Source organism: Cololabis saira, chromosome 15 (genome assembly GCF_033807715.1).
Source record: "Cololabis saira isolate AMF1-May2022 chromosome 15, fColSai1.1, whole genome shotgun sequence".
NCBI lineage: Eukaryota > Metazoa > Chordata > Actinopteri > Beloniformes > Belonidae > Cololabis > Cololabis saira.
In genome coordinates, this window is record NC_084601.1 from 4,816,945 (window position 1) to 4,842,540 (window position 25,596).

Here is a 25,596-nt window from a genome sequence, read left to right on the forward strand (position 1 = left end):
CGTGTTCCGTCTGAGGTGGTTCCTGATGTGTTTGGAGAGGTTTTTATACTAAATTATGAATCAACTATTCCAAAATGCATTAAGTATTTTGGAGACACCCTTTCTGTTGTCTTATTATAAAGTAGTGGTTTATTGATCAGATATAACAGACAAATGGAGGAATTAATGCACATTAAGGAACACCATCACACTGACAAGGCAAAACAACAAATGTCCCAGGTCCCCACTGTTTTATTTGGACGAATTTAGAATAAAATATATTTTATTTTCATTTGATCTCAGTGATGAGATAGATCATATCAAACAATCAAGCAAGAATCAGCTTTGGGCAGTGAAAGAGATCATACAGGACGACAACTCAGAGGCTCCAGAGTGAAGACAGGACAGCAGTGAAGACGGCCACAGTCAGAGGCAGCTGCATAGTGGTGGCGCTGTTGCACAGGTTCGACCCGCAGCACCGGGTAGTACTGGTGTAGACGGCCCCAAAGACGCTGGCAGTCAGCGTCTGGTTACACGCGCTAGGCTCTATGCAGCCGCGAAAGTTCAGGGTCGCCCCACCAGGGGCATTGAATCCTAAAAGGAAGAGAGAGAAAGAGCAAAAACAATGTTAGTAGTTATGTATATGACAAGATAGCTGCACACTTTAGCTACAAAGTGAAACAACTGAACGAAGTTTACTTGTTATTTGTTTATTTGTATACTGGAAACTTTTTGTTATGTTTTCTTTGAACAGTTGAACGTTTTCTTGTTGTCAGTTTTATTCTTGGTTTTTTATTTATTTTTTTGTGTGTCATGACCGAAAATAAACTAAACTAAACTAAAAAAAAAAAAAAAAGTTTACTTGTGGGTTTTTTTTTTTCAAATAAATAGCTACAACCGATTTGGTGCATAATTTCTCCCCAAAATTCACCGTACACGACACAATTTAGTCTCCAAACACCACAAAACAAAATCCTGAATGCCCTCTTTCAATATGCTGTAAATCCATATTAAATATGTGATATGCTTCTAATGATCAAAGCAAGATAGTGCTGTTAAAAGATTTTGGCTTGATGTTCGTATGCAACCTAGCTGCAACAATGCTAACAGCCTAATATACGTTTTTCCAAACAAAAAGCCTTGTAGGTATTCGTTTTTTTTTTTTCCAGTGCTAGCTTACACAGTATTTATTTTATAAATTCAAATTTTGAAATGCATGGGAGCCAAATTATGCAAAAAAAAACAAACATTGGAAGGAAGCATTTCACAACTATGACAGTGGTCACACAGGTTCCTGTGGAATTCAATTAAACCGTAGATGTATTACGTGTGTGTACAGAAGCATATTGGAATGGAGGTATAATCCTTCAAAAAACTTGAGGCAGTGGGCTCTCTGAGAAGATGCTACGTGTGCCAAATAATGATAGGTGAACGTTTTTTTCAACAATCAGTAATAGCACATAAAGGAAGGTTAAAAAAAGAGGTGAAAAATGTGCCTAAGGCAAAGGTTGTTTCTTAAAATGGAGCTTAATGCCATCACAGAGCAAATCTTTGTCCGTGTAACTTAGTTTCCAAAGGAGAGCAAAGCCAAATCTTCATACTAACTAAGGCATAAAGTACATTGGCATGAAAAACATTTTAAATTAAGATATTTCTGAGTTGTCCAAGGTGAGATTTAAACTGACTCGATGTGACAAGGCTCAACAGTGGGCTGGCCTGACCTATGGGATTGTTGTAACATCCAGTAACAAGATGAGAGGTGATCACTCAGATTAGATTGGATAGCTTCTGCATTGTTTCTTGAAACAGTAAAACATTTGGAACTTTACGCCTCAACTCATGCTCGCTTATCAAAGCCATCACATGTAAAAGACGTCAGCAGTTAACAAGGAGACTGTGGAATCCCGGGACAATAAGAAAGTTGTACCATTCAACATTCAGTTTTACTCATAAGCTGACACCAACTACTTTTTGTGTTGCACTGACAATAAATTATTATTATATTATGAACATTGAACACGTTTTTTGAGATTGCTTCATTTAATGTCTGACTTGTAAAATTCTGGGGCAGTTTTTGATTTTTTAAATTCATTATTGCTAATTTATGTTATGTGTTTTTTATTTTTGTTCATATGTAACTTGTTAGCTCTGTTAGGATGCACAAGTGGAAATGGGGCATTATAGCTATATTTTGCATTGCATCATTTCTTTTAATAATACCTTAAATAATACCTCAGGTTCATATTGTGGTGATAAAGATTTAAGGTCTGAATTTGGAAATATTCTACACAAAACAGGTGATCCAGGGAAGGCAATTCCTTCAGATCAAATAAATGAACACCTGGCTACTTATGTCTGGTTTCAGCTTTTACCATTAGTTATATTAAATCTGCTTAACTTTTTTCTTTTTTTTTTTTACATACCTGTTTTTACCTACGTGTTTTAGATGTTTCCTCGCTTCAACATATCCTGATACAAATCACTGCGTCATTAACAGACTTGTGCACATCTTGATAGCAAGCTGATGGCGACCATGATTGGGTTGATGCAAGGACAAGCTAAAACATGCAGGACAGTAGATCTTGGGGACCGGGGTTGCCTTCCCTTACTCCCACTGTTTGAATGCGGCTTCATCTGGTTGATGTTTCAGTTATCCAAATGTGTCTGCAACATGTGCACATGGAATGTAGATGAATGGCTGAGACATGTTTATAGTTCAATGGACCCTAAGTGACGCTAAATGAATAGACAATGACCTGATTTTAAAACAAAAACAAATGCCCCCCCCCCCCAAAAAAAAACCCATCAAAGTATAGTTTAAAGTTGAAAACTCTTCAACACGCATTATTCTTTAATGAGCTCTTCAGTTATCTCTTCTGGAATAAAAACATCCCTAATCATAAATTGAGTCGGTCATTCTGAGAAAACTGTAGAAACACAATGACTCAAGCCTCATTTAAATATTTCCATATTCACTGAGTTGAGATAAATGTATATCTGTAGGTCCCAAGTCAAGTGAGGTTTCCTTACTTGCTTCTCCAAAGAAGCAGGTCTGTGTGTGGCTGGCACATTCCGTGTCAGTTGGAAGCAGGCAGTTCCCCAGGATGCTGACTGGACAGGTACGGCAGGTCAAGCAATGTGCTGTTGGAGGAAACAAGCAAAAATCGGGTCTTACTGCGTCTTAATGCTGAACCACTTTTCAAAAGATTATATATAGTGTAAAATATGAACAAGAGTACATCTTATTATATAACTGCCACTTAAAAAAATAGGGTAATAATTTGAATTGCAACAGTTCAATTAGCTTTAGAGCTATAATATTTGGTTAAAATAATAAAGATTTACCTAAATTTAACTTTTTAACATTAAAGAAATTTTCTCATGTCAACTTTACAAATAAGACATTATTTCTAACTCACCTGAAGCACTTGCAGCGACGAAGGCGATCAGGAGGATCAGTGTTTTCCAGAGGTTATTCATCGTTCTCAGGGTTAGTGGGGATAATTGAGTCCTGTAAAAATATGATTCTCTTGGTTGTCACTGCTCAAGCAAGGAAAGAATGGTCATATATACTGGTGGAGAAAAATGCAAAAATCTGGTTCATCCGGTTCACAGTTACTGTACATCTGTAACGAGGAAGTCATTTATGAAAAAAAAAACAGAAATACCTGCGTCAAGAAAAGTTTATGATTCATTCATTTTTTATTTTTTCAACAAATCCCATTTTTTAAATATTTATTTTTGTTCAAAGTACAAGGGAGAAAGGTTCACCAATCTTGACAAAGTTATTTGTATAGTAGTATAGATGGTATAAAAGTGAATTTTTGTTGCTGTTGTTTCAAAGGGTCACCGGGATCCAGACAGCTGTTCTTGTGCAACCAGAGCAGCAGTGAGTGTGAGCTGGACAGATGTGGCTCCGTTACAGAAGTCGGTGCTGCAGCAGGTCCTGGTGATGGTGTACCCGGCAGTCAGCAGCTAGGGACCCTGTTTCTGTCTGTTTGCACAGAGATGAAGACAGACACCCTTGAGTCTGGAAGCGTATCAAACCATTGATGTTAAAGGTTCATGGAGGAGAGAATTAAAAAATAAAGATTTCATATTAAAAAGCATGACTAACAAACTGATCAACGATCCACTGATCAGCGAAGACCTCAAATACAAATGAGCTGAAGAGGAGAGGTCAGGGATGGAGGGGAGTAGACAAGAGAAAAATGGAGCATTAAAAGAAAGGGTGTTGATAATTTTTTTTTTGTTTTTTTCATTTTTAGTCTGGATCTTTCCATGATCCTGGGGAGTGTGAGGTTAGATTGATAAGCTCGTAGGATTAATTGGAGGCAGCAGGAGTACTGTGTTCCTCGTGTCAGCGTGTTCTGGTCTCTTGCATCCGTATACTTCAAAAAATGCAGGTGGACCAAATACTTCAGACAGACTGACAGAAGCGTGGTGGGAGTGCTGCAGTGCTTAATGATAACAGATGGTGTAATCTTTGACATTGGACTACGAAGGAGCATCCCTGCACCCCAGATGTGGAACTTCTGGCTCTGAGTTTCCATCCATGTAACCAGTTTTACCTACAAGTTCTGCGTGACATAACCACAGTTTTTCCCTGGTGATAAACACAACTCTAACACATTCAGATTGAGCTCTGAAGATTTCAACTACGTCTCCTATCCAACAATTTCTCTCCTCAAATTTATTTTAAATTGCACTGCTACAATATCTTTTATTATTAGGGCCCGAGCACTTACAGTGCGAAGGCCCTATTGTATCTGTAGGAATTTTTCTTCTTTCTTTTTCCGACGAAAGGAGGGCCTTTTTGCCCCCTAAACGTGTCCCAAAAGTCACCAAATTTTGCACGCAAGCCAGCCTGGTGAAAAATGTGATATTTAATGGTTTGCATTAATGGGCGTGGCAAAATGGCTCAACAGCGCCCCCTTGAAAACTTTGTGCCTCAAGCCCCACAATACGGTTTGATGTCCATGCACAAAAATCGGTACACACCTGTATCATATCGCAAATTAAAGAAAAGTCTCTTGGCGCCATGGCCGAAACCGAACAGGAAGTCGGCCATTTTCAATTAATCGTGTAATTTTGGCGCAATTTATGCCATTCCTTCGGCAGTTAATACGGCCCGAACCGTAACGTGCACCCAGGTGTGTTGTACATCAAAATGTGCGTCTCCATCCTGCGACGATAGACGCCAAAAAGCGCACACCCCCTTCATCTGATTGGTCCATATTTGATAGTTCCTACTTTCTGCCATAACTTTTGAATGGTTTGACATAAAGACTTTCCATTTAACTTTGGACGCTTGTTGCTAGGCAACAGGTTATCGTATAGACATCGTACAAATGTTCCCCGACTCGGCATGCTGTGGACTTCAACATATTCAAATTTCATGAAGCTGTGATTTAAGGAAATTTTATGTCAAAATCCATGCCAAATGGCCCCATTCATTCGGATGGGGTTTTTTACCACGGTGAAAAAAAAACCTATCCGTTAACGTAGCCTGAACTGGAACGTGCACCCACACATAGCATACATCAACACATGTGGATCCATCGTGCCTCGAAGGGCAATACTTTTCTCAGTCAAAAGCATTACCGTGGCAACGCTAGATGCCAAGACGCGGAAAAAAAGGTTAAAATTCGGACGCTTATTGCTCGGCCAAACTTTATCGTAGCGACATCATTTAAATGTTTCCAGACTCGGTTAACTTCGGACCAAAACATCTTTCAACCTCATTATGTTAATTATTACAGTTTTTGAGATATTAAACTTTCAATTAAAAAAAAAATGTCCATTTGACTTTGGACGCTTGTTGCTAGGCAACAGGTTATCGTAGGTAGGGACATGATTCAAATGTTTCAAAACTCACCTCGCTGTGGACTACAACATATTCAAATTTCATGAAACTGTGATTTACATAAATTTTAAGTCAAAATGCCCGCCAAATGGCCCCATCCCCAAAGGTTTATCAACAACATTTAACGGTTTATTAACAACCCTAAACTACTTCTTGGCCATTATTAATCACCCTAAACCACACAACCCCGAAGCAGGGGTTGTGGTTTATTAACAACCGTAAACCACACCCCCTGCGGGGAGCACAGGAATGAATGCAATACAACCGTAAACACCTCAAACTGACATAGAACCACGCCGAACACAAACACTACAGCCCCAAACCAAAGCAGCAAGAGGGGACGAATGGGCAGTAGGGCATGCCCATATCAAAATTTCCTGAAATTTTCTAGTTAGTGTCACGGCTGCGCCAGAGGCACTCCTCTTCCACAGCTATGCAATAGCAATGGAGGAGGAGTGCCTCTGGCGCAGCCAGAGCCACTCTTATTATTGCTCAGGCTTAATTATTTATTCTTCCATATAAACTTTGGCGCGTAACTAGTCACGCAGCTTCGAGAAAACGTGCAAAGTAAAAAAGTAAAAACGTAGAAACGTGCGACTTAAGCGGGAATCGAGTGGTATGACTTTTATTAGCAATTGGTGCGCACTTTTTTGCGCAACGTGCGAAAACGTGCGCTTTTTTGGCCATCTGGAACGCATTGGGAGAACTTTGGGGCCTCACCACTCGCACACCGTTACTCAAAAAATTCTGAACCGACTTAGAAAGTTGTAGGTCTTGAATTAAACTACAGTCCTGTGAATTTTCAGAGCGATCGCACAAATAGTTTTCGCACGAAGTGCAAAAACATTTCCAAATTTCCAAACTAATGGGGAGATTTTCCCATGTATGTGTGTGGCACAGAATGTCACAAAAGCCTACTGTGGATGGGAGAAGGTAAAAAAAAAGCCAAAATTCACCTTTTTTCTGAGTCACCTAGCTCTCTCATACCTGCACGTAGAAATTCAATTCAATTCAATTTTATTTATATAGCGTCTAATACAACAGATGTTTTCTCTAGACGCTTTCCAGAGATCCAGAACATGAACATGAACATAAACATAAACATAAACATAAACCCCTGAGCAATTATTACATAAACAATGGCAGGTAAAAACTCCCATAGTGGGAGAAAAGCCTTAAGCCAAACGGTGGCAAGGAAAAACTCCCCTTTAGGAGGGAAGAAACCTTGAGCAGGACCAGGCTCATAAGGGGGGACCCTCCTGCCGAAGGCCAGAAATGTCATTCAAACTTCAAAACTTCTCTCCAAAACACCAAACAGTTTTTTCCTAACAGCTTGTCCTAACTGGACGCGAGCATCCGACTATCGCGTCGCACTGCATGGGTTCGGACGCGCTCTGTCAACACTGAACGCGTTATCGGCCCCCACGTTCTTTTGATTGACAGCTGAAACTCGCTTTTTAAAAGGCTGATTTATTGTTCCGCGTTACACCAATGCAGACCCTACGGCATAGGGTACGCGGCGACATGCACCGAACTGTGCGCGTCGCCGCGTATCCTACGCCGTAGGCTACGCCGTCGATTTTACACGTAACCATAAATCAGCCTTTATTCACCGTACTATACCCGCCCGTGCGCTCCTGAAAGAAACTCCTAAAATAACTCCTAAAAGAGTAAAGAGACAGGTAAAAGATGGGTGATTACTTGTAATCTTCCTACGTTTGTACTTTCTAAACAGAAAACAAGTTTGATATTGTGATATTTAAATGTTCTTCTATTCTCTTCCTGCCGCTCGCATTGAAAGCTGGTTAAAGCGCTGTAAGAAACAGTCATGGATGAGGCTGATCCAGCTAGTTGAAATGAGAAGTTATCTCTATGATACCTCCTCATTTCACTATAAAAACCTCAATAAAGTGACAGAAAGAAATACCATCCTATTATTATATAGGTCCCGGAACATCGGGAGGGAGAGAAAAGGTCCTGTAAGTGGGGAAAAAAACGAACAATTAATAACGGCGTGTGCTGACGCAATCAAACAGCAAACAGCGTGGAGTGAGCGGCGTGTGGTGTTAAATGCAGCAAACATGTCAGCATGTCACATCATTACTTGGATGTGGGACAAAAGCAGAGGTCACGAGAAATGATCCAGGCTGAGTTGGATTTGGGAAACCGCTGGTGATGGAGACGGTCACGGGACGCACTGCGCAGGAGAGCGGGAGCGCAGAGAAAAGGGCCCTCTTCTCTTTTTACTGATTAAATGCATCCGAAATAGACACTCAGGCGATCTATGAGTAACTTCAATGAGAAATAAAACACAGAGAGAATATGGATAAAATGAGGTGCCGGATCCAATCAAATAGGTGCTGGATCTTGTTCCGGCAGGATCCGGCACAAATTAAGCCCTAATAAGATTCTTATTATTATATCTTATTATCTTATCAGAACCTTCCAGCTCCCTGGCGATCTCCCTCCAGCCAGCTGCCACTTTATTGAGGTTCTTGTATTGAAATGACTGTTTCTTACAGCGCTTTCAACTGGCTTTCAACGCGAGCGACAGGAAGAAAATAGAGACAGGGCGTCCGACAAAAGTCCAGCTCAAAATGGCGCGCCGCGCCACGCCGCGTCACGCCGCCTCACGCCGCGTCACGCCGCGTCACTCGCAACCATTATGGAGAGTGCAATAAAAAATAAAGCAATGTAATTGTTTTTGACGCTGACGCTCGCTCGCGTCGCATGCAGTGAGGACACGGTGTAATAAGATGTACACTTTTCAAAATATGAGCACACAAGCGAGGACTGGAAATCACTTTTTCGTCAAGTGCGGAATTCATTTGGTAGAGTGTGAGAAACAGTAAAAAATAACCCAAATTTTTATTTGTAACTCAAGTTCACGGCCAAATAATTTTTGGTCAGAATGTAGACATAGGTGTTGGGATTCATAAAATGTGACTTTGACAGGCGGGGTATGCAGAAAAAATTTAAACGGGGGGGGGGGGGGGGGGGCTAGAGCGGCGCCAATACCTGACTCAGTCCCCATTCACTGTAATGTAATCAAGCGTTTTTTTCAAAAGAATCTCACTCTGTCTTAGCACTGAGCTTACTCCCTCATTTTAAGGAATATCTGAATAAAATTAAGATTGTCAGAATCTGCCGGCTTCCGTGTCTTTCAAAATGTTTTCGTTTTTCTGCTACGAGCTACGGTTTGATCACAAATCGGAGTGATTTGAGACCTTGTCAGAAGCCAAAATCAGGGTTAACCGGAAGGTTCTGTGCGCTGACTCATCCCCCCCCTTCTATAGTAATGAACATTTTTTTTTTCTCTAGTACTGAACCTGCCCCTCCCCCAACCACACACACACACACACACACACAGTAAATAACCCCCAGTAGGTGCTATAACTTTTGAATGGTTTGACATAGAGAGTAGTGGGTGGTGTCATCGGACTCGGTATTGAGTCCTTGACCTTCATTGGTGCAAATTAGCCCCGCCCCTTCTTCTGATTGGTCGATATGTGATAGTTCCTATTTTCTGCAATAACTTTTGAATGGTTTGATATAGAAAATCGCAATCACCAGCAGTAGTCCCGTGGCACTTCAAAATTTCCAGGGAATTTTGTGTCTAGTTCTTATTATTATTCCGCACTCTTTTTTCGTCCGTTAATACGGCCCGAACTGCAACCGTAAACACCTCAAACTGACATAAAACCACCCCGAACACAACCACTACAGCCCCAAACCAAAGCTCTTGCTGCTGCTTGTAGAACATCTTGCTTGCTGCTGCTTGTGTTTGGGGTGGTTCTGGTTGTGTTCAGGGTGCTTCGTGTTCCGTCTGAGGTGGTTCCTGTTGTGTTCGGAGTGGTTTTTATACTAAATTATGAATCACCTATTCAAAAGCGCATTATGTATTTTGGAGACACCCTTCCTGTAGTCTTATTATAATGTAGTGGTTTATTGATCAGACATAACAACAGACAAAAGGAGGAATTAATGCACATTAAGGAACAACATCACAGTGACAAGGCAAAACAGCAAATATCCCAGGTCCTCACTGTTTTATTTCATCATATTTCATGTTAAGTAAGAAAACACAAAAATGCAAACTTTTGAAGTTTAAAAAAATATGGATTTAGAATAAAATACCTGTATATTTGATTTTCATTTGATCTCAGTGATGAGATAGATCATATCAAACAATCAAGCAAGAATCAGCTTTGGGCAGTGAAAGAGATCATACAGGACGACAACTCAGAGGCTCCAGAGTGAAGACAGGACAGCAGTGAAGACGGCCACAGTCAGAGGCAGCTGCATAGTGGTGGCGCTGTTGCACAGGTTCGACTCGCAGCACCGGAGGGTACTGGTGTAGGCGGCACCAAAGAGGCTGCCAGTCAGCGTCTTGTTACACACGTCAGAGTCTGTGCAGCCGCGAAATTTCAGGGTCACCGCACCTGTGGCATTGAATTCTAAAAGGAAGAGAGAGAAAGAGCAAAAACAATGTTAGTAGTTAAGTACTATATGACAAGATAGCTGCACACTTTAGCTACAAAGTGAAACAACCGAAGGAAGTTTATTGTGTTTTTTTTTCCAAATAAATAACTACAACCGATTTGGTGCATAATTTCTCCCCAAAATTCACCGTACACGACACAATTTAGTCTCCAAACACCACAAAACAAAATACTAAATGCCCTCTTTCAATATGCTGTTAATCCATATTAAATATGTGATATGCTTCTAATGATCAAAGCAAGATAGTGCTGTTAAAAGATGTTGGCTTGATGTTCGTATGCAACCTAGCTGCTGAGGAGCAACAATGCTAACAGTAGTCTAATATGTAAGTTTTTCCAAACAAAAAGCCTTGTAGGTATTCGTTCTTCCAGTGCTAGCTTACACAGTACATTTATTTTATAGATTCAATTTTGAAATGCATGGGAGCCAAATTATGCAAATAAAAAAAAAAAACATTGGAAGGAAGCATTTCACAACTATGACAGTGGTCACACAGGTTCCTGTGGAAATCAATTAAACCTATGTATTACGTGTGTGTACAGAAGCATATTGGAACGGAGGTATAATCCTTCAAAACCTTGAGGCAGTGGGCTCTCTGAGAAGATGCTACGTGTGTCAAATAATGATCGGTGAACGATTATTTCAACAATCATTGATACCATAAAGATAACAAAAAGAGCTTAAAAAGAGGGGAAAAATGTGCCCAAGGCAAAGGTTGTTTCTTAAAATGGAGCTTAATGCCATCACAGAGCAAATCTTTGTCCGTGTAACTTAGTTTCCAAATTAGAGCAAAGCTAAATCTTCATACTAACTAAGGCATCAAGTACAACGGCATGAAAAACATTTTAAATTAAGATATTTCTGAGTTGTCCAAGGTGAGATTTACACTGACTCGATGTGACAAGGCTCCACAGTGGGCTGGCCTGACATATGGGATTGTTGCAACATCCAGTAACAAGATGAGAAGTGAGTCACTCAGATTAGATTGGATAGCTTCTGCATTGTTTCTTGAAATAGTAAAACATTTTGAACTTTTGAACGCGTCAACTCATGCTTGCTTATCAAAGCCATCACATGTAAAAGACGTCAACACAGTCAAAGAGAAGGAGACTGTTGAATCCTGGGACAATAAGACAATTGTACCATTCAACATTCAGTTTTATTCTTAAGCTAACACCAATTACTTTTTGTGTTGCACTGATAATAAATTATTATATTATCAACATTTAAGTATTTTTTCTAGATTGCTTAATTTAATGACTTGAAAAATTCTGAGGCAGTTTTTCATTTTTTTAAATTCATTATTGATCATTTATGTTATGTGTTTTGTATTTCTGTTCACATGTAACTTGTTAGCTCTGTTAGGACGCACGAGTGGAAATGGAGCATTATAGCTACATCTTGCATGGTATAATTAGGGCCCAAGCACTTACAGTGCGAAGGCCGTATTGTATCTATAGGAATTATTATTATTCTTCTGACGAAAGGAGGGCCTTTTTGCCCCCCTAAACGTGCCCCAAAAGTCACCAAATTTTGCACTCAAACCAGGCCTGGCGAAAAATTTAATATTTAATGGTTTGCATTAATGGGCATGGCAAAATGTCTCAACAGCGCCCCCTTGAAAACTTTGTGCCTCAAGCCCCACGTTACGGTTTGACGTACATGCACGAAAATCGGTACACACCTGTATCATGTCGCAACTTAAAGAAAAGTCTCTTGGCGCCACGGCTGAAACCGAACGGGAAGTCGGACATTTTGAACATTTTGAATTAATCGTCGTCATTTTGGCGAAATTTATGCCATTTCTTCAGCCGCTTCAGAGCCCGAACCGTAACGTGCACCCAGGTGTGTTATACATCAAAATGTGCGTCTCCATCCTGCGACGATGTGCATTACTTTTCTCTTTCAAAAGCGTTACCGTGGCGACGCTAGATGCCAAAAAGCGCGCCCCCCTTTCATCTGATTGGTCCATATTTGATAGTTCCCCAAAAGTCACCAAATTTTGCATGCAAGCCAGGCCTGGTGATAAATTTGATATTTCATGGTTTGCATTAATGGGCGTGGCAAGATGGCTCAACAGCGCCCCCTAGAATACTTTTCTCTGCCATAACTTTTGAATGGTTTGACATAAAGACTTGTGGGTGGTGTCATCGGACTCAGTATTGAGTCCTTGACCATAATTGGCCTGAATTAGCCCCGCCCCTTCTTCTGATTGGTCGATATTGCATAGTTCCTATTTTCTGCCATAACCTTTGAATGGTTTGACATAGGAAGTCGTGGGTGGTGTCATTTCTGATATGTTTATGGAGGGCGGTGGCCATGAATGCGAGGGCCCGATCATCGCTGCTTGCAGCTTTAATTTCTTTTAATAATTGCTTTCCCTTACTCCCACTGTTTGAATGCGGCTTCATCTGGTTGATGTTTCAGTTATCCAAATGTGTCTGCAACATGTGCACATGGAATGTAGATGAACGGCTGAGACATGTTTATAGTTCAATGGGCCCTAAGTGACGCTAAATGAATAGACAATGAGCTGATTTTAAAACTAAAACAAACCCCCCCCAAAACATCAAAGTATAGTTTAAAGTGGAAAACTCTTCAACACGCATTATTCTTTAATGAGCTCTTCAGTTATCTCTTCTGGAATAAAAATATCCCTAATCATAAATTGAGTCGGTAATTCTGAGAAAACTGTAGAAACACAATGACTCAAGCCTCAATTAAATATTTCCATATTCACTGAGTTGAGATAAATGTATATCTGTAGGTCCCAAGTCAAGTGAGGTTTCCTTACTTGCTTCTCCAAAGAAGCAGCTGTTTGTGTTGTTGGCACATGTGGTGTCACTTGCAAACAGGCAGTTCCCCAGGATGCTGACTGGACAGGTACGGCAGGTCAAGCAATGTGCTGTTGGAGGAAACAAGCAAAAATCCTTCAGAACATGCAAACGCCACACAGACAGACTCCTGCCAAGAATCAGACCAGGAACCTTCTTACTGTGATGCAACTGTGCTAACCACTACACCACAACGCTGCCATGCTGAACCATTTCTCAAAAGATTTTATATAGTGTAAAATATGAACAAGAGTACATCTTATTATATAACTGCCACATAAAAAAATAGGGTAATAATTTGAATTGCAACAGTTCAATTAGCTTTAGAGCTATAATATCTGTATAATATATATAAAATAATAAAGATTTACTTGAATTTTACTCTTCAACATTAAAGAAAACATTCTGATGTCAACATTACAAATAAGACATTATTTCTAACTCACTTGCAGCGACGAAGGCAGTCAGGAGGATCAGTGTTTTCCAGAGGTTATTCATCGTTCTCAGGGTTAGTGGGGCTTATTGAGTCCTTTGAAAATGTGATTCTCTTGGGTGTCTAAACGACTGACTCTGTCAAGCAAGGAAAGAATGGTCATATATACTGGTGGAGAACAATGCAAAAATCAGGTTCATCCGGTTCACAGTTACATCTGTAACGAGGAAGTCATTTATGAAAAAAAAACATACCTGAAATACCTGCGTCAAGAAAAGTTTATGATTCATTCATTTTTATTTTTGGAAAACTGGATCTGCAACTTCCCACTAAGATGATAGAGTTACTTAAAGGTATTGTGACATGAAAAACACATTTTTCTTGATTTTTTGTGTTTTGTTGGGTGTCTTGACATCAATTACACCCAAAAAACAACGAACTTTTAACATTCAGTGTATTGTGTGCTTTCTGGGATTTTCCGCATAACTGTGCAAAAACGGCGCACCTGGTTTGGTGGCGGGCCGTGACATCAGGGCCCGCTAAATCACCGCCCCCTCCACCCAGCTCCCTGTCTCCTCTCCTCTCCAGCGCACCATAAAGGCTGATTTAAGGTTCCGCGTTACACCGACGCAGAGCCTACGGCGTAGGGTTACGCGGCGACGCGCACCGTACGCTGAACCCTACGGCGTAGGCTCTGCGTCGATTTAACGCGGAACCATAAATCAGGCTTAACACGGCCAGAGCCTCTTTTGTTCTAATCACCGGAGGAAAACTGCTAAGAAGACCCGCGGCCACTGACTGGACTTAAGATAAGGGGACACTGTTGCTTACATGCCTTTATTTTTATGATTGTTTGCTGTGGACTGTCTGCTTCGCCCTGCTGCTTTTCCGTGCATGCTTCGCCTGTCGCTCCCGGCTTAACTCTCCGACGCCGCTGTGAGCGTATTGCTCGCGGGGAGCTGCAGTCCCGGTCCTCTGGTCCCGGTTGGACTTCATCCCCGGGCTGTAGTCGCCCTGTCTGGGCTGTGTGTGTGGGTGTTTGTGGTCGGTGTGCGCGCGTGTGTGTGTGAAGACGGCAGAAGTGTGTAGCGGTTGGTTGGAGGAGGTTTGGAGGAGGAGCGGCGCAATGATTGACAGGAAAGGGGGAAAAGGAAGCATTTTTCACGGCGCAAAAAAACACTGTCATAAAAAGCCAGGAATGGAGTACTAGAGTGAAGTTTTTCTTGTTACACTCTTTTAGACACATTTGAGGGATGTTGGCCAAGACTTTTAATAGTGTTAAAAGCATGTTAAAAATGATGTCACAATACCTTTAATCTAAACACCCCAAAATTGCTATCGAAACTCTACAGGTTAATAGATAACTCAGTCTCTCTTCCGATCTCAAAATGGGAGGCGGACCTCTCTCTCAACACTGACCAGATCTCTTGGTCACAAGGGGCGCTGCGAGGCGAGGGGAGTCATTCCCAGGTGTCTATGTTATCTGTCGTCAGTGTGAATGGAAGGATGTTGTGCCATTTCCTCCTCCGCCTGGTGGCTCCGGTGGCGCCGGGGGGCTGCTCCTGGGGGTGCGGTGGGGCCCTGGCCCAGCTCGGTGGGCCGGCCCCGCACACATAGGTCCGAGGGGTCGGGGGGTCCGGGGCGTGGGGGACACTGTCCCACATGCCCCGGTATTCCCCGCCCCACGATTTTAATATCATCTTAGAATACACACTCAGCATTTTATAGAGATACACTTAACAAGGATACTTAACGTCTTTGGAGGGGCCAACTCCACCCAGGTTCCCTCGTCGGCCTGGGACGGGCTGGCCTGGCTGGTATGTAAGAGCCCTGCAATGGAAGACGCACAAAATTTTGGGTTTATAATATATAATATATATATATAATTATTATTATTATTATTATAACAATGATTATTATTATTATTATTATTATTTGGTAGTTTGGACTGGACACACACACACACACACACACACACACACACACACACACACACACACACACACACACACACACACACACACACACACACACACAGTTACACACATCTGCTCGTTCACCTGCATGCTTACTCCACAGTTTTGGGGTTCAGATAGTCGCAGTAGCCTAGCCTAGCTTTGATTGGGTCCCGGGTACCTGGGATGGTTGCTGCTAGTGTCTCTGCCTGTTCTCGTGTCAGTTTGTTTTTTTCTCTTGCAGATTTCCAGGGCTCGTGTGCTTGTTGTGCGTTTCCATGTGTTTTTCGCGTCTTGGACTAGCAGCGGATGTCACCCCCCCCCCCCAAAAAAAAAGAAAAAGAAAAACATGTCATCAAGATCCAGTGACGTGGATGCAACGCTAGACAAACAATAAAATAAACAAACAGACTTAAACTAACTAATAAACACAGTTGTGTCGGGATCAGCAGTCCGGCTCACAACGCAAAATTACGCTAGTTAAATGTGTTAACTATGTTTCTCTGCCTAGACACAAAACAGCCTTTTACGTGGATCTTTGTAGTTAAAGAAAAAGGTGGTTTGGCCGGTCAGCATTCCTTGGTGAACAGCTGGGTGGTTCCACTCCGCAGGTGATCCTGCTGGGCCCAGGCTGCCATAAATCGGTAAGCGGCCACTCCTGCGTTTTGGAGTCTACGCCCAATGACGGTGCTATTCCTTATCACCGAAGGGCCGTAAATGCAAAGCCCGCTCGGGCTTTGAGTCATTATGGAGGTTCCTTTGTTTAAGAAAATCAAGGCTAGTCTCAGAGAGAGGCCTCAGAGCTGGGCCTTCAAATTAAGGCTTCCCATGTTCACATAGGACTGTGGCCCAACACCAGGATCCAGACAGCTGTTCTTGTGCAACCGTTACAGAAGTCGGTGCTGCAGCAGGTCCTGGTGATGGTGTACCCGGCAGTCAGCAGCTAGGGACCCTGTTTCTGTCTGTTTGCACAGAGATGAAGACAGACACCCTTGAGTCTGGAAGCCTATCAAACAAATTAAAAAAATAAAGATTTCATTTTTAAAAAGTGTTTTCTCAAAGCTACAGTTGAGTATAGGTTATATTGATGAACACATTGATCAACCAAACAAAGTTATACTGCAATTCAAGCAAACAAATATGAATAGTAGTGATCAAATTAACATTAAAAGTGAAGTTGTGACTGGTTTCGTAAAACCGCTGAAATTAAGCTCCTTTTACAAAAAGACTTCTGTAAAATACAATCATACAGTTGTCTTGTGATACTAAATGACATTTTACACAAAGCTGCTCTATTGTTTTCAATGTGAGGACATTTTGAACACTGGACAAAAAACAGCTTCTTGTGTCCTCCGTCTCTCCTTCAGCTGTCAGCTGAGGCTGTGGCTGAATCCTCCCATCTGTTCTTCAACAAGGAAACAAAGAAGGAAGTTTTTGTATATTTACTGGATAAAAATAGCTCTTGGAAACACCCGGACAGAGCCATTTCTTTCCTCCTTTCATTTTCTTAAAAAAAATAAATTCTGCACATCAACATGAAAAGAACTGCGAGTAGCAGTGCATGAGAGGTTTGCACACACACATGTTGATTAGCTCTATCGTCAAGGTGAGATAACACATCAGTCCGTGCTCTTTTCACCCTCTAATGATGTGAAACACACATTATTAGGACCACGCAGTTTACAGTGTATGTCAACTCAAAGTAAATCGTTATAAACATAACTAACCTAGCTAAACCTGCCAGGCTATATTCAGAGACGTTGCCAGGGTGATTGCTTGTTGGCGAGTTTTTTTTTCACCAGATTGGTGCTAAAACATTCTTGCTGGATCATAACCTGTTTTCAGATTGATTGATCTCACTGTTTATTCATGAGTTTCTTTTCATTTTCATTACTCTTTGCTTCCTTGTTGTTGTTGTTCTGTTCCTTGAAGGGTAACTTATCGTAAGTTGTTCCAGCTTTACCTTTGGATTTGGTGTTTTTCAGTACTGTTCAGTACTTTTGGTTTGGTACTTTTGTTGTTTTCTTTCTTTTTTTTTTTTATTAACATACAGTGCAAACAACAACAGAAGACATCAGTTTGTGTGTGTGTGTGTGTGTGTGTGTGTGTGTGTGTGTGTGTGTGTGTGTGTGTGTGTGTGTGTGTGTGTGTGTGTGTGTGGATAAGGTGATGAAAGTAGATACATAAATTGACAATATTAATTCGAGAGTAAATAAGTTAAACAAATAAATAATTATCATATAGAGTGGTGTAGCACTATACAATGTAGAATAATAATATAGTAATATCCTAATATAACATAATTTTTATAAAATATTATAAAATATTATATCATATAACCAAATTATATCACCATACTATTATATATAACGATATAATAATATTATAGTTAAACACTTTTGTTGTTTTCTGATTACATATCATCTCGAGCCCAGGTTCAAGTCTGGGTGACCCGAGGTCATTGCACAGAGGGTTAAATTGACTCACAAGGCCAGCAGATGGAATGAATCAAGTGAAACGCGATTGGTCCAAAGTAACAGTGGGACTGAGATTCGCTGCAGATCTCAGAGGAGCTGAAAATGCACCGACCTGCAACACAAACACTGCAGCTGTTACAGGTCAGGGACTCGCCTGTCAACCACAGAGGAAGACCAGCTGATAGGTCATCTTATGGGATATTCGGCAAATCTGGGAACTAAATCGTTACCAAGACCTCTTCACCAATGTGTTTCTAAAGGTGTCTAATAACATGTCCTAAAAAGTTGAAATTCAACTCCTGGGGGAAACCTCACAAAAAAAACTGCACAAAGTTGGGGTACCAATAACCGATTTTCGAAAATTTGAAAATGCTTAATTTGACCTTAAGTAACTTGCGAGGGGTCAAACTAGGGGTTTTTCAATATTCTGAGTTCATTGCAAGTATTTATTTTTCACCAAGACCACTCCCTGGTGGAAAAACGGCCACACCCACTTTCCCAGGTTCATCCTGGCAATGCCCCCCACTCACACATAGCATATGTAAAAAAAGAAAAAAAGATAATAGTTTATTCTTTATTGTTTGACATGATGAATATGCCAAGTCAGTGTTTAGTGATCTGGTTGCTGTAGTTGTTTTTGCATTCAACGTGAGGACGTTTTGAGTTAACATTAGGACCAAACATGCTGGATCCATTTGCATCCCTTTTCTTTGTTGATCATGGATGGACATAATATACTGCTTTTAACATTAGGTTAAAACATCAACAATGGAGGTGAAGTCAAAGGTGCAAGCCCTCTCTTCTCTGAGAAAGATCCCTAAGATCAACGAAAAGAAGATAAACCTTGACTCACTGAAGTTGTTTAACCGACTAATCATTTTTGCCCGACGGGATATGACGGTTGAGACAAGCTTGAAGTATGAGCTGACTCCTGTCCCATTGTCCCTTTTCAGCAACAGAGATCATAAAATGAACAAGGCAAACAAAGCAGGCTTTTCCAAGTCTAGCCTGAAGGAGTTGACTGATCCACTTGACCTCACTAAACAACCCTGCTCCACTTTGGTGGTTGATGGTGGGTGGCTTCTTTACATGGTGAAGTGGGAACAAGTTCAGACTTGGTAGGAGATTGCCAACAGTTACCTAAACTACCTGCAGCATCTTGGCCGTAACTGTCAAAAGATCATTGTGGTCTTTGATGGCTATAACAGATCGCCAAAAGATCATGACCACATCCGACGTACCAAGAAGTCATGCTGTGATCTCCAGATTCGACCGGATCTGATACACTGGACACCAAGAGCAAAGTTCTTGGACAACAGCCATAATAAGAGTGCGCTCATTCACCTCCTCTCTTCAGCATTCCGGAAGCTTAGCATCATCGTTGTGCAGAGTGACAATGATGCTGACACTTTAATTGTGAGAGAGGCATTGGCTACTGCTACAGATGGATCTGTTGAGGTCAGTAACATTTATGTGTACATGCAAAGTATATCACTTTCATTAGCTATGACTACTTTAAAAGTAAGAGTGTTGACATTATTTATATATTTTCACATAGTTGAACATGCATTGCATATATTATTCTATTTTCAGGTCCGGGCAGAAGATGCAGACGTGCTGGTAATGTTGGTGCACCATAGCTCAAGCATCAAACACCCACTCTTCTTCACGACATTGAAGGGCTCTTATGATGTCAGGAGGATTCAAGAAGCTCTCTCTGAAAAAAAGAGACGTTACCTGGTCTTTTGTCACACCTTCACTGGGTGGTATACAGTCTCTGCTATCGCTGGCCATGGGAAAACAACTCTGTTTGACAGGTAATGATCCTATTACTACCATTAATAATTATAACATGATGAAATATTTGTATATTGAAAGATATGAAACAAAACTTCAAGTGCTTTCTTTTGTAGGTTTTGTGCAGGGGACATAGATGAACATATGGACATCTTCCTGGACATACGTGCTACCAAGGATGCAGTGATTCAGGCTGGTACTGCGATCTTCCACTACATCTACCATGGTCCAGGTACTACTCTGGGTGAAGTTCGATACAACATCTTCTCACGTAAGGCAGCGGCTGGGCTGATCAAACCGGAGACTCTACCTCCAACAGCATTCGCTCCGTGCTACCTACAGACTCGGGACTGGCTCCTTCTACAGAGCATGTCTCTGGCACCCAGTGACTATGGATGGACAATAGGTGTTCATGGTTATGAGCCAGTTCCAACTCTAGACCCCATGGCTCTTGAAAAGCTACTCCGGTTCACAAGCTGCAATTGCCATGGAGATTGCAGCAGCCGGCGATGCAGCTTCAAGAAGAATAGCGTCAAGTGCATCTCTACTTGTGGAGTCTGTCAAGGCATTACCTGCAAGAATGCTTTTCATGATGATGGCATTGATGAGGAATACTCAGACATTGACTCATAAAGCATTCCACAAGGGGGATCACTGTTTGCTCTGACTAATGTGAAACGAATTGTAATAAATGCAATCTTATGTAAATGCAAAAAAGGGTGTGGCAGTTTTTCCACTAAGGAATGGTTGTAGTGAAAACCAAATGCTATAAATGAACTTAGAATCATTAAAAAAAAAAAACCTAGTTTGACCCCTCACAAGTTAATTAAAGGAGCATGAGGCAGGATCGAGGCAGGATTTATGAAAAAAATTCGTATATGTTTCAAGTTTTCTAGTAATAATGTCAGATGAAGCGTTCCAAACCAAAAAGAATGAGCCCTCTAGTGTATCTCTCCGTTGCCTTGAAAAGGCTGTGTGCTGCAAAATGTGCTGCAATTCGGAGGCCGAATTTCCCGCGCTGTCCTGCGGATGTGACGTCACATGACGCTGCATTCATGTTCTCCCCGTTCTCCCGTGCCGGCTTCACTGTTGGCTGCAGTACCCCCAACGGCCGTCGTGGTGAAGGGTGGCGCTAGAGAGTCTCATTTCTTAAAAGGAGCCTCATGCTCCTTTAAGGCCAAGTTAAGCATTTTTGATTTTTCAAAAATCGGTTATTGGTACCCCGACTTTGTGCAGTATTTTATGAGGTTTCCCCCAGGAGTTGAATTTCAACTTTTTAGGACATGTTATTAAGACACCTTTAGATACACATTGGTGAAGAGATTTCTTGGTAACGATTTAGTTCCCAGATTTTCAGGCGCTTCCCTTACTATGAGACCAAGCAATCATTATCAGATAGCTGTTATGCAAGAATGCTAAGAAACACTCCTTTTCTCATGCACCTGCTGCTCTACAGCATACCTCACTTCAATTAAGTCCTGGATGCAAATCAACTTCCTCCAGCTTAACACCAGTAAATGGGACATGTCGATCATCGGCCCCAAATCACTGACAGAACACACAATTTCTACCTGACCGTTGACAACTTTCAAATGCATTGCCCGTGTCTTCACTCTCCTTCATTGCAGCTGAAACAGATCCAGAACTCAACTCAAATCCAAGCTCAAGACCCACAGAATTGCTTTAAATCTTTAACAATATTTGGCTGCTATTTTATTCAATTTACATTTCTGTTTAACTGTTTTTGTTTCTTTCTCCTTCATACCTTTTCACATTCAGTTATGTCACTACCATGGACATTCAACCTGCTTATGTGAACAAAACCAGAAAATAAGGGAGACCGGGGCTCCTTAGCTCGATACAAGAAAATGGGTCAGTCTTCACTGACCCCAGTGATAAAATATCCAACTCTGAAGCAGAAATAATAAATAAACTGTTTTACTGTCTGTGGTCATTCCTAAATAATTCTCACAACTCATTTTAATCTTAACCACTTAACCACTTACCCGCTTAACCACTGCAAACTTCGGGTCAAGCTTTCTTGCGTCTTGCATTTCCGACAGACAGACAAACTAAGACCTACCAAAGAGTTGTGTTTCCACACAGTTTATGTTATGTTTTTTTCCACACAGTTTATGTTGGTGTCCTAATGATGACGTTGCCTCAACAGTGCCTATATTTTGTGGCTTGTTCAAATGCACACTTTGTATATGTGAGTGTTTGAAAGCAACACAATCCATCCATTATTTATACCCGCTTTATCCTTTGCAGGGTCACGGGGGTCTGCTGGAGCCTATCCCAGCTCATTTTCAGGGGTTCACCCTGGCCAGTCCATCGCAGGGTCACATATATACACACAACCAGACACACTCACACTCACACCTACGGACAATTTAGAATCACCAATTAACCTAATGTGCATGTTTTTGGACTGTGGGAGGAAGCCAGAGTAACCGTAGGGAACCCACGCAAGCACGGGGAGAACATGCAAACTCCACACAGAAAGGCCCTGCCGGGCCTGGGAGTCGAACCGGAAACCTTCTTGCTGTGAGGCAACAGTGCTAACCACCAAGCCACTGTGCTACCAGCAACACAATGGTAGGGTAAATAGTAATCTACTGGTCCACACCTTCAAGATCTGAAGAACTGATAAAACTCACCCACGTAGCTTGGCGTGATCCAACCTTCTTGGTTGCAGCTGTTAGACTGGTTGAAAACTCATATTGGAGGCCTTTATCTGACCGGAGCTGAAGGATATATGTTAGAATCAGGACAGATGGGAAAAATGCACAAAAAGTTAAATCGTTCTGACCCTTAAAAAGAGCAGATTAAAGTAAGTGTGAGCTAAAAGTATCAATGCTCTGAAGCCGTTCAAAGTCCTATTTGAGTGACTGGACTTTTCACAATGAGATGCATCAGTGAAACTCTGATTAGATTTACATTTGAGACCACATCTGCGTGTGCTTTGATTCAGATTTGAAGATGCATATCAGTGTGGTTAATGGCTGTTCAGACTCTCAAAAAAAAATCTATCTGGGTCTGGATGAGCTTAAAAAATGTGATTTGGGCGGGCAGTCTAAACACATCCCATACAGAAAACACCCTAGTTAACATTAACATTTTTAGCAACAAATTAAGACATTAATTTGCCTAAAACCCTGCTGAAAGACAAAATAGATGGAAACAACCAAAACCACGGATCATGACACTGTTAAACTTGAAGTTTTTTACTTTAAATATCTTGAGGTAAATGTCATTTGAATTGGACTGAGCTTTGTAGGTCACTGTGGTTTATTTTTTATGTTTTTGTTTGTTCTTTTCTTTTGAATAGTTGAAACGTCAGATTCTGTGCTCTGGGAACATCGGTTTCTGATTTCTCTGACAACACTGAATGGGTTTTATGATGATGTAGACACCATTTAGTGCTCAAACCACTTTCCTCTTGGAACCAGTCTTGATTTTGATCTCAGCTGCATTCTTCTGCTTTCATCAAGTTTCACAACTTAATCTTGCATCCTTAAGATGCTCTCCTACTGATAAAATCTCCAGACTCTCGAGCGTCACAAGGCTTTTTTGGAAATTGTTGGTACATGGTGTTTCGAGGAGCACTTGTCCCCATGACACACACACACACACACACACACACACACACACACACACACACACACACACCCTGAAAGCTCATACCAGTCACACTGAGAAGACAGATAAAGATCTGTTTGTCTGGTTGGGCGAAAATGAAAGTGACTACATAATAAAAGGCAGAAAGAAAGGTTCTGTGGAAGTATGGATGTTGCTTGAAGCTTCTTTAAAAATCCAAACTTCTTAAACTGCTTCTGTTTTGGTTTGTGATATACCTTATACCTTCCTCCTTAAAAAAAAGGTTTTACTATATACATTCAGAGGTGTCAAGTAACGAAGTACAAATACTTCATTACCTTACTTAAGTAGAAATGTTGGTTATCTATACTTCACTGGAGTAATTATTTTTCAGACGACTTTTTACTTTTACTCCTTACATTTTCACGCAATTATCTGTACTTTTTACTCCTTACATTTTAAAAACAGCCTCGTTACTCTATTTCATTTTGGCCTTTAAATAAAAACTATCCAGTTAAATTGCTCCATCCGGATAGAGTGAATTTGGTTGTGGTTGTTTCAGATGTTCTTGTCCAGTTTTGTTCTTACATCCGTTCCCTCAGATTCCTGCAACTAAACTTGGATGTACATTCCAATAAAGGTTAGGATAAATGATAACATGCCTCTGAAGTTTGACTTTTTGCACCATTACAATACTTATAGTCAACTAGTCATCATATCTCCTGCTCTCTGAAACACATGTTAATGCTCAATAGTACACATATATGGTTCTTTAATATATTTGCATTATACTAAGATGCATTCATTTTCAATGGCTTTCGTCCTTAATGGCTTTTTTCCCCCTTACATTACTTTTACTTTTATACTTTAAGTAGTTTTGAAACCAGTACTTTTGTACTTTTACTTGAGTAAAAAACTTGAGTTGATACTTCAACTTCTACAGGAGTATTTTTAAGCTCTAGTATCTGTACTTCTACCTGAGTAATGAATGTGAATACTGAAGACACGTCTGTATACATTAAACATGAATAGTGTCAAAGGTGGCTCTAATATCACAGACTGTAACTCCAAATCTTATCTAAACAACTTTCAAGAATAAAATGATTTAGTGGAACGTGAAAGCCGTGTTGTTTCAGCCTTTTCCTTGTCTTCAGAGCCCCCACCAGCTCCACACTAACATCATCACAGACCCTAGAGCAGCTGCAGCTGCAGCTGAGCCCAAGCGGCTCCGTTGCAAAAGTTGGTGTTGCAGCACTCCCTAGTGATAGTGCAGTTGACATACAGGACGGAGCCGGTTTCGTTTTTTGCATTCATCCTGGAGGAGAGGAGGAGAAACAGCATCTCTGATATGGTACTTAAGATAGCTGCAGTTAATTATAATCATGAAACAAACAGGATATCTAAAGCTCTGAACGTTTTTGCTGTTAACTCTGATATATGTAGTTTTTCGCATACAGGACTGTCTCAGAAAATTCGAATATTGTGATTTTCTGTAATGCAATTACAAAAATGTCATACATTCTGGATTCATTACAAATCAACTGAAATATTGCAAGCCTTTTATTATTTTAATATTGCTGATCATGGCTTACAGCTTAAGAAAACTCAAATATCCTATCTCAAAAAATTAGAATATTCTGGGAATCTTAATCTTAAACTGTAAACCATAATCAGCAATATTAAAATAATAAAAGGCTTGTAATATTTCAGTTGATTTGTAATGAATCCAGAATGTATGACATTTTTGTTTTTTTAATTGCATTACAGAAAATAAAGATCTTTATCACAATATTCTAATTTTCTGAGACAGTCCTGTATAATCAATAGAGATATTTTTTGCAGGACTCTTGGAATACCTGGTGGAAAGATGAAGCTTTCTGAGATTATTCAAATCAATCAGTTTTTTTAGGTTGCTTACCTTATTTATGTTGTAAAAATGCTTTTATATAGTCAATTTACTTTATATTTTTGTATATTGCTATTGTGTGAATATTCTTAAAGTGGTGTGTTGGACAATTTGATCTCTGAAAACAGATATAAATGGAAATTTATATTTTCTTCTTGTAGTAAAAACGAATTTCCGATTTTAATCTGCTCCTGCTGGATTTGGAGAGACTTTGGAGAGACTGAACACACGTAGAAAAGAGGAAAT

General features: G+C 40.7%; 2 protein-coding genes and 1 long non-coding RNA gene across 3 annotated transcripts; all 3 read right to left on the bottom strand.

Annotated features, from left to right (window-relative positions):
• Positions 1–213: 213 nt before the first annotated feature.
• LOC133461320 (protein Bouncer-like) lies at positions 214–3,547 on the bottom strand. Its single transcript, XM_061742181.1, has 3 exons — positions 3,399–3,547; positions 3,010–3,120; positions 214–573 (listed from the first exon to the last, which is right to left on the bottom strand). The coding sequence occupies exons 1-3, from the start codon at positions 3,457–3,459 to the stop codon at positions 359–361; spliced, it is 387 nt and encodes a 128-aa protein (XP_061598165.1). The 5' UTR covers positions 3,460–3,547; the 3' UTR covers positions 214–358.
• Positions 3,548–9,877: 6,330 nt separating this feature from the next.
• On the bottom strand, positions 9,878–13,783 carry LOC133461010 (sperm acrosome membrane-associated protein 4-like). The gene is made up of 3 exons (XM_061741759.1): positions 13,629–13,783; positions 13,143–13,253; positions 9,878–10,302 (listed from the first exon to the last, which is right to left on the bottom strand). The coding sequence occupies exons 1-3, from the start codon at positions 13,678–13,680 to the stop codon at positions 10,088–10,090; spliced, it is 378 nt and encodes a 125-aa protein (XP_061597743.1). The 5' UTR covers positions 13,681–13,783; the 3' UTR covers positions 9,878–10,087.
• Positions 13,784–14,931: 1,148 nt separating this feature from the next.
• Positions 14,932–16,207, bottom strand: LOC133461382 (uncharacterized). The gene is made up of 3 exons (XR_009784189.1): positions 16,101–16,207; positions 15,676–15,869; positions 14,932–15,445 (listed from the first exon to the last, which is right to left on the bottom strand). It is a non-coding gene; the product is annotated as an uncharacterized LOC133461382 (long non-coding RNA).
• Positions 16,208–25,596: the final 9,389 nt, after the last annotated feature.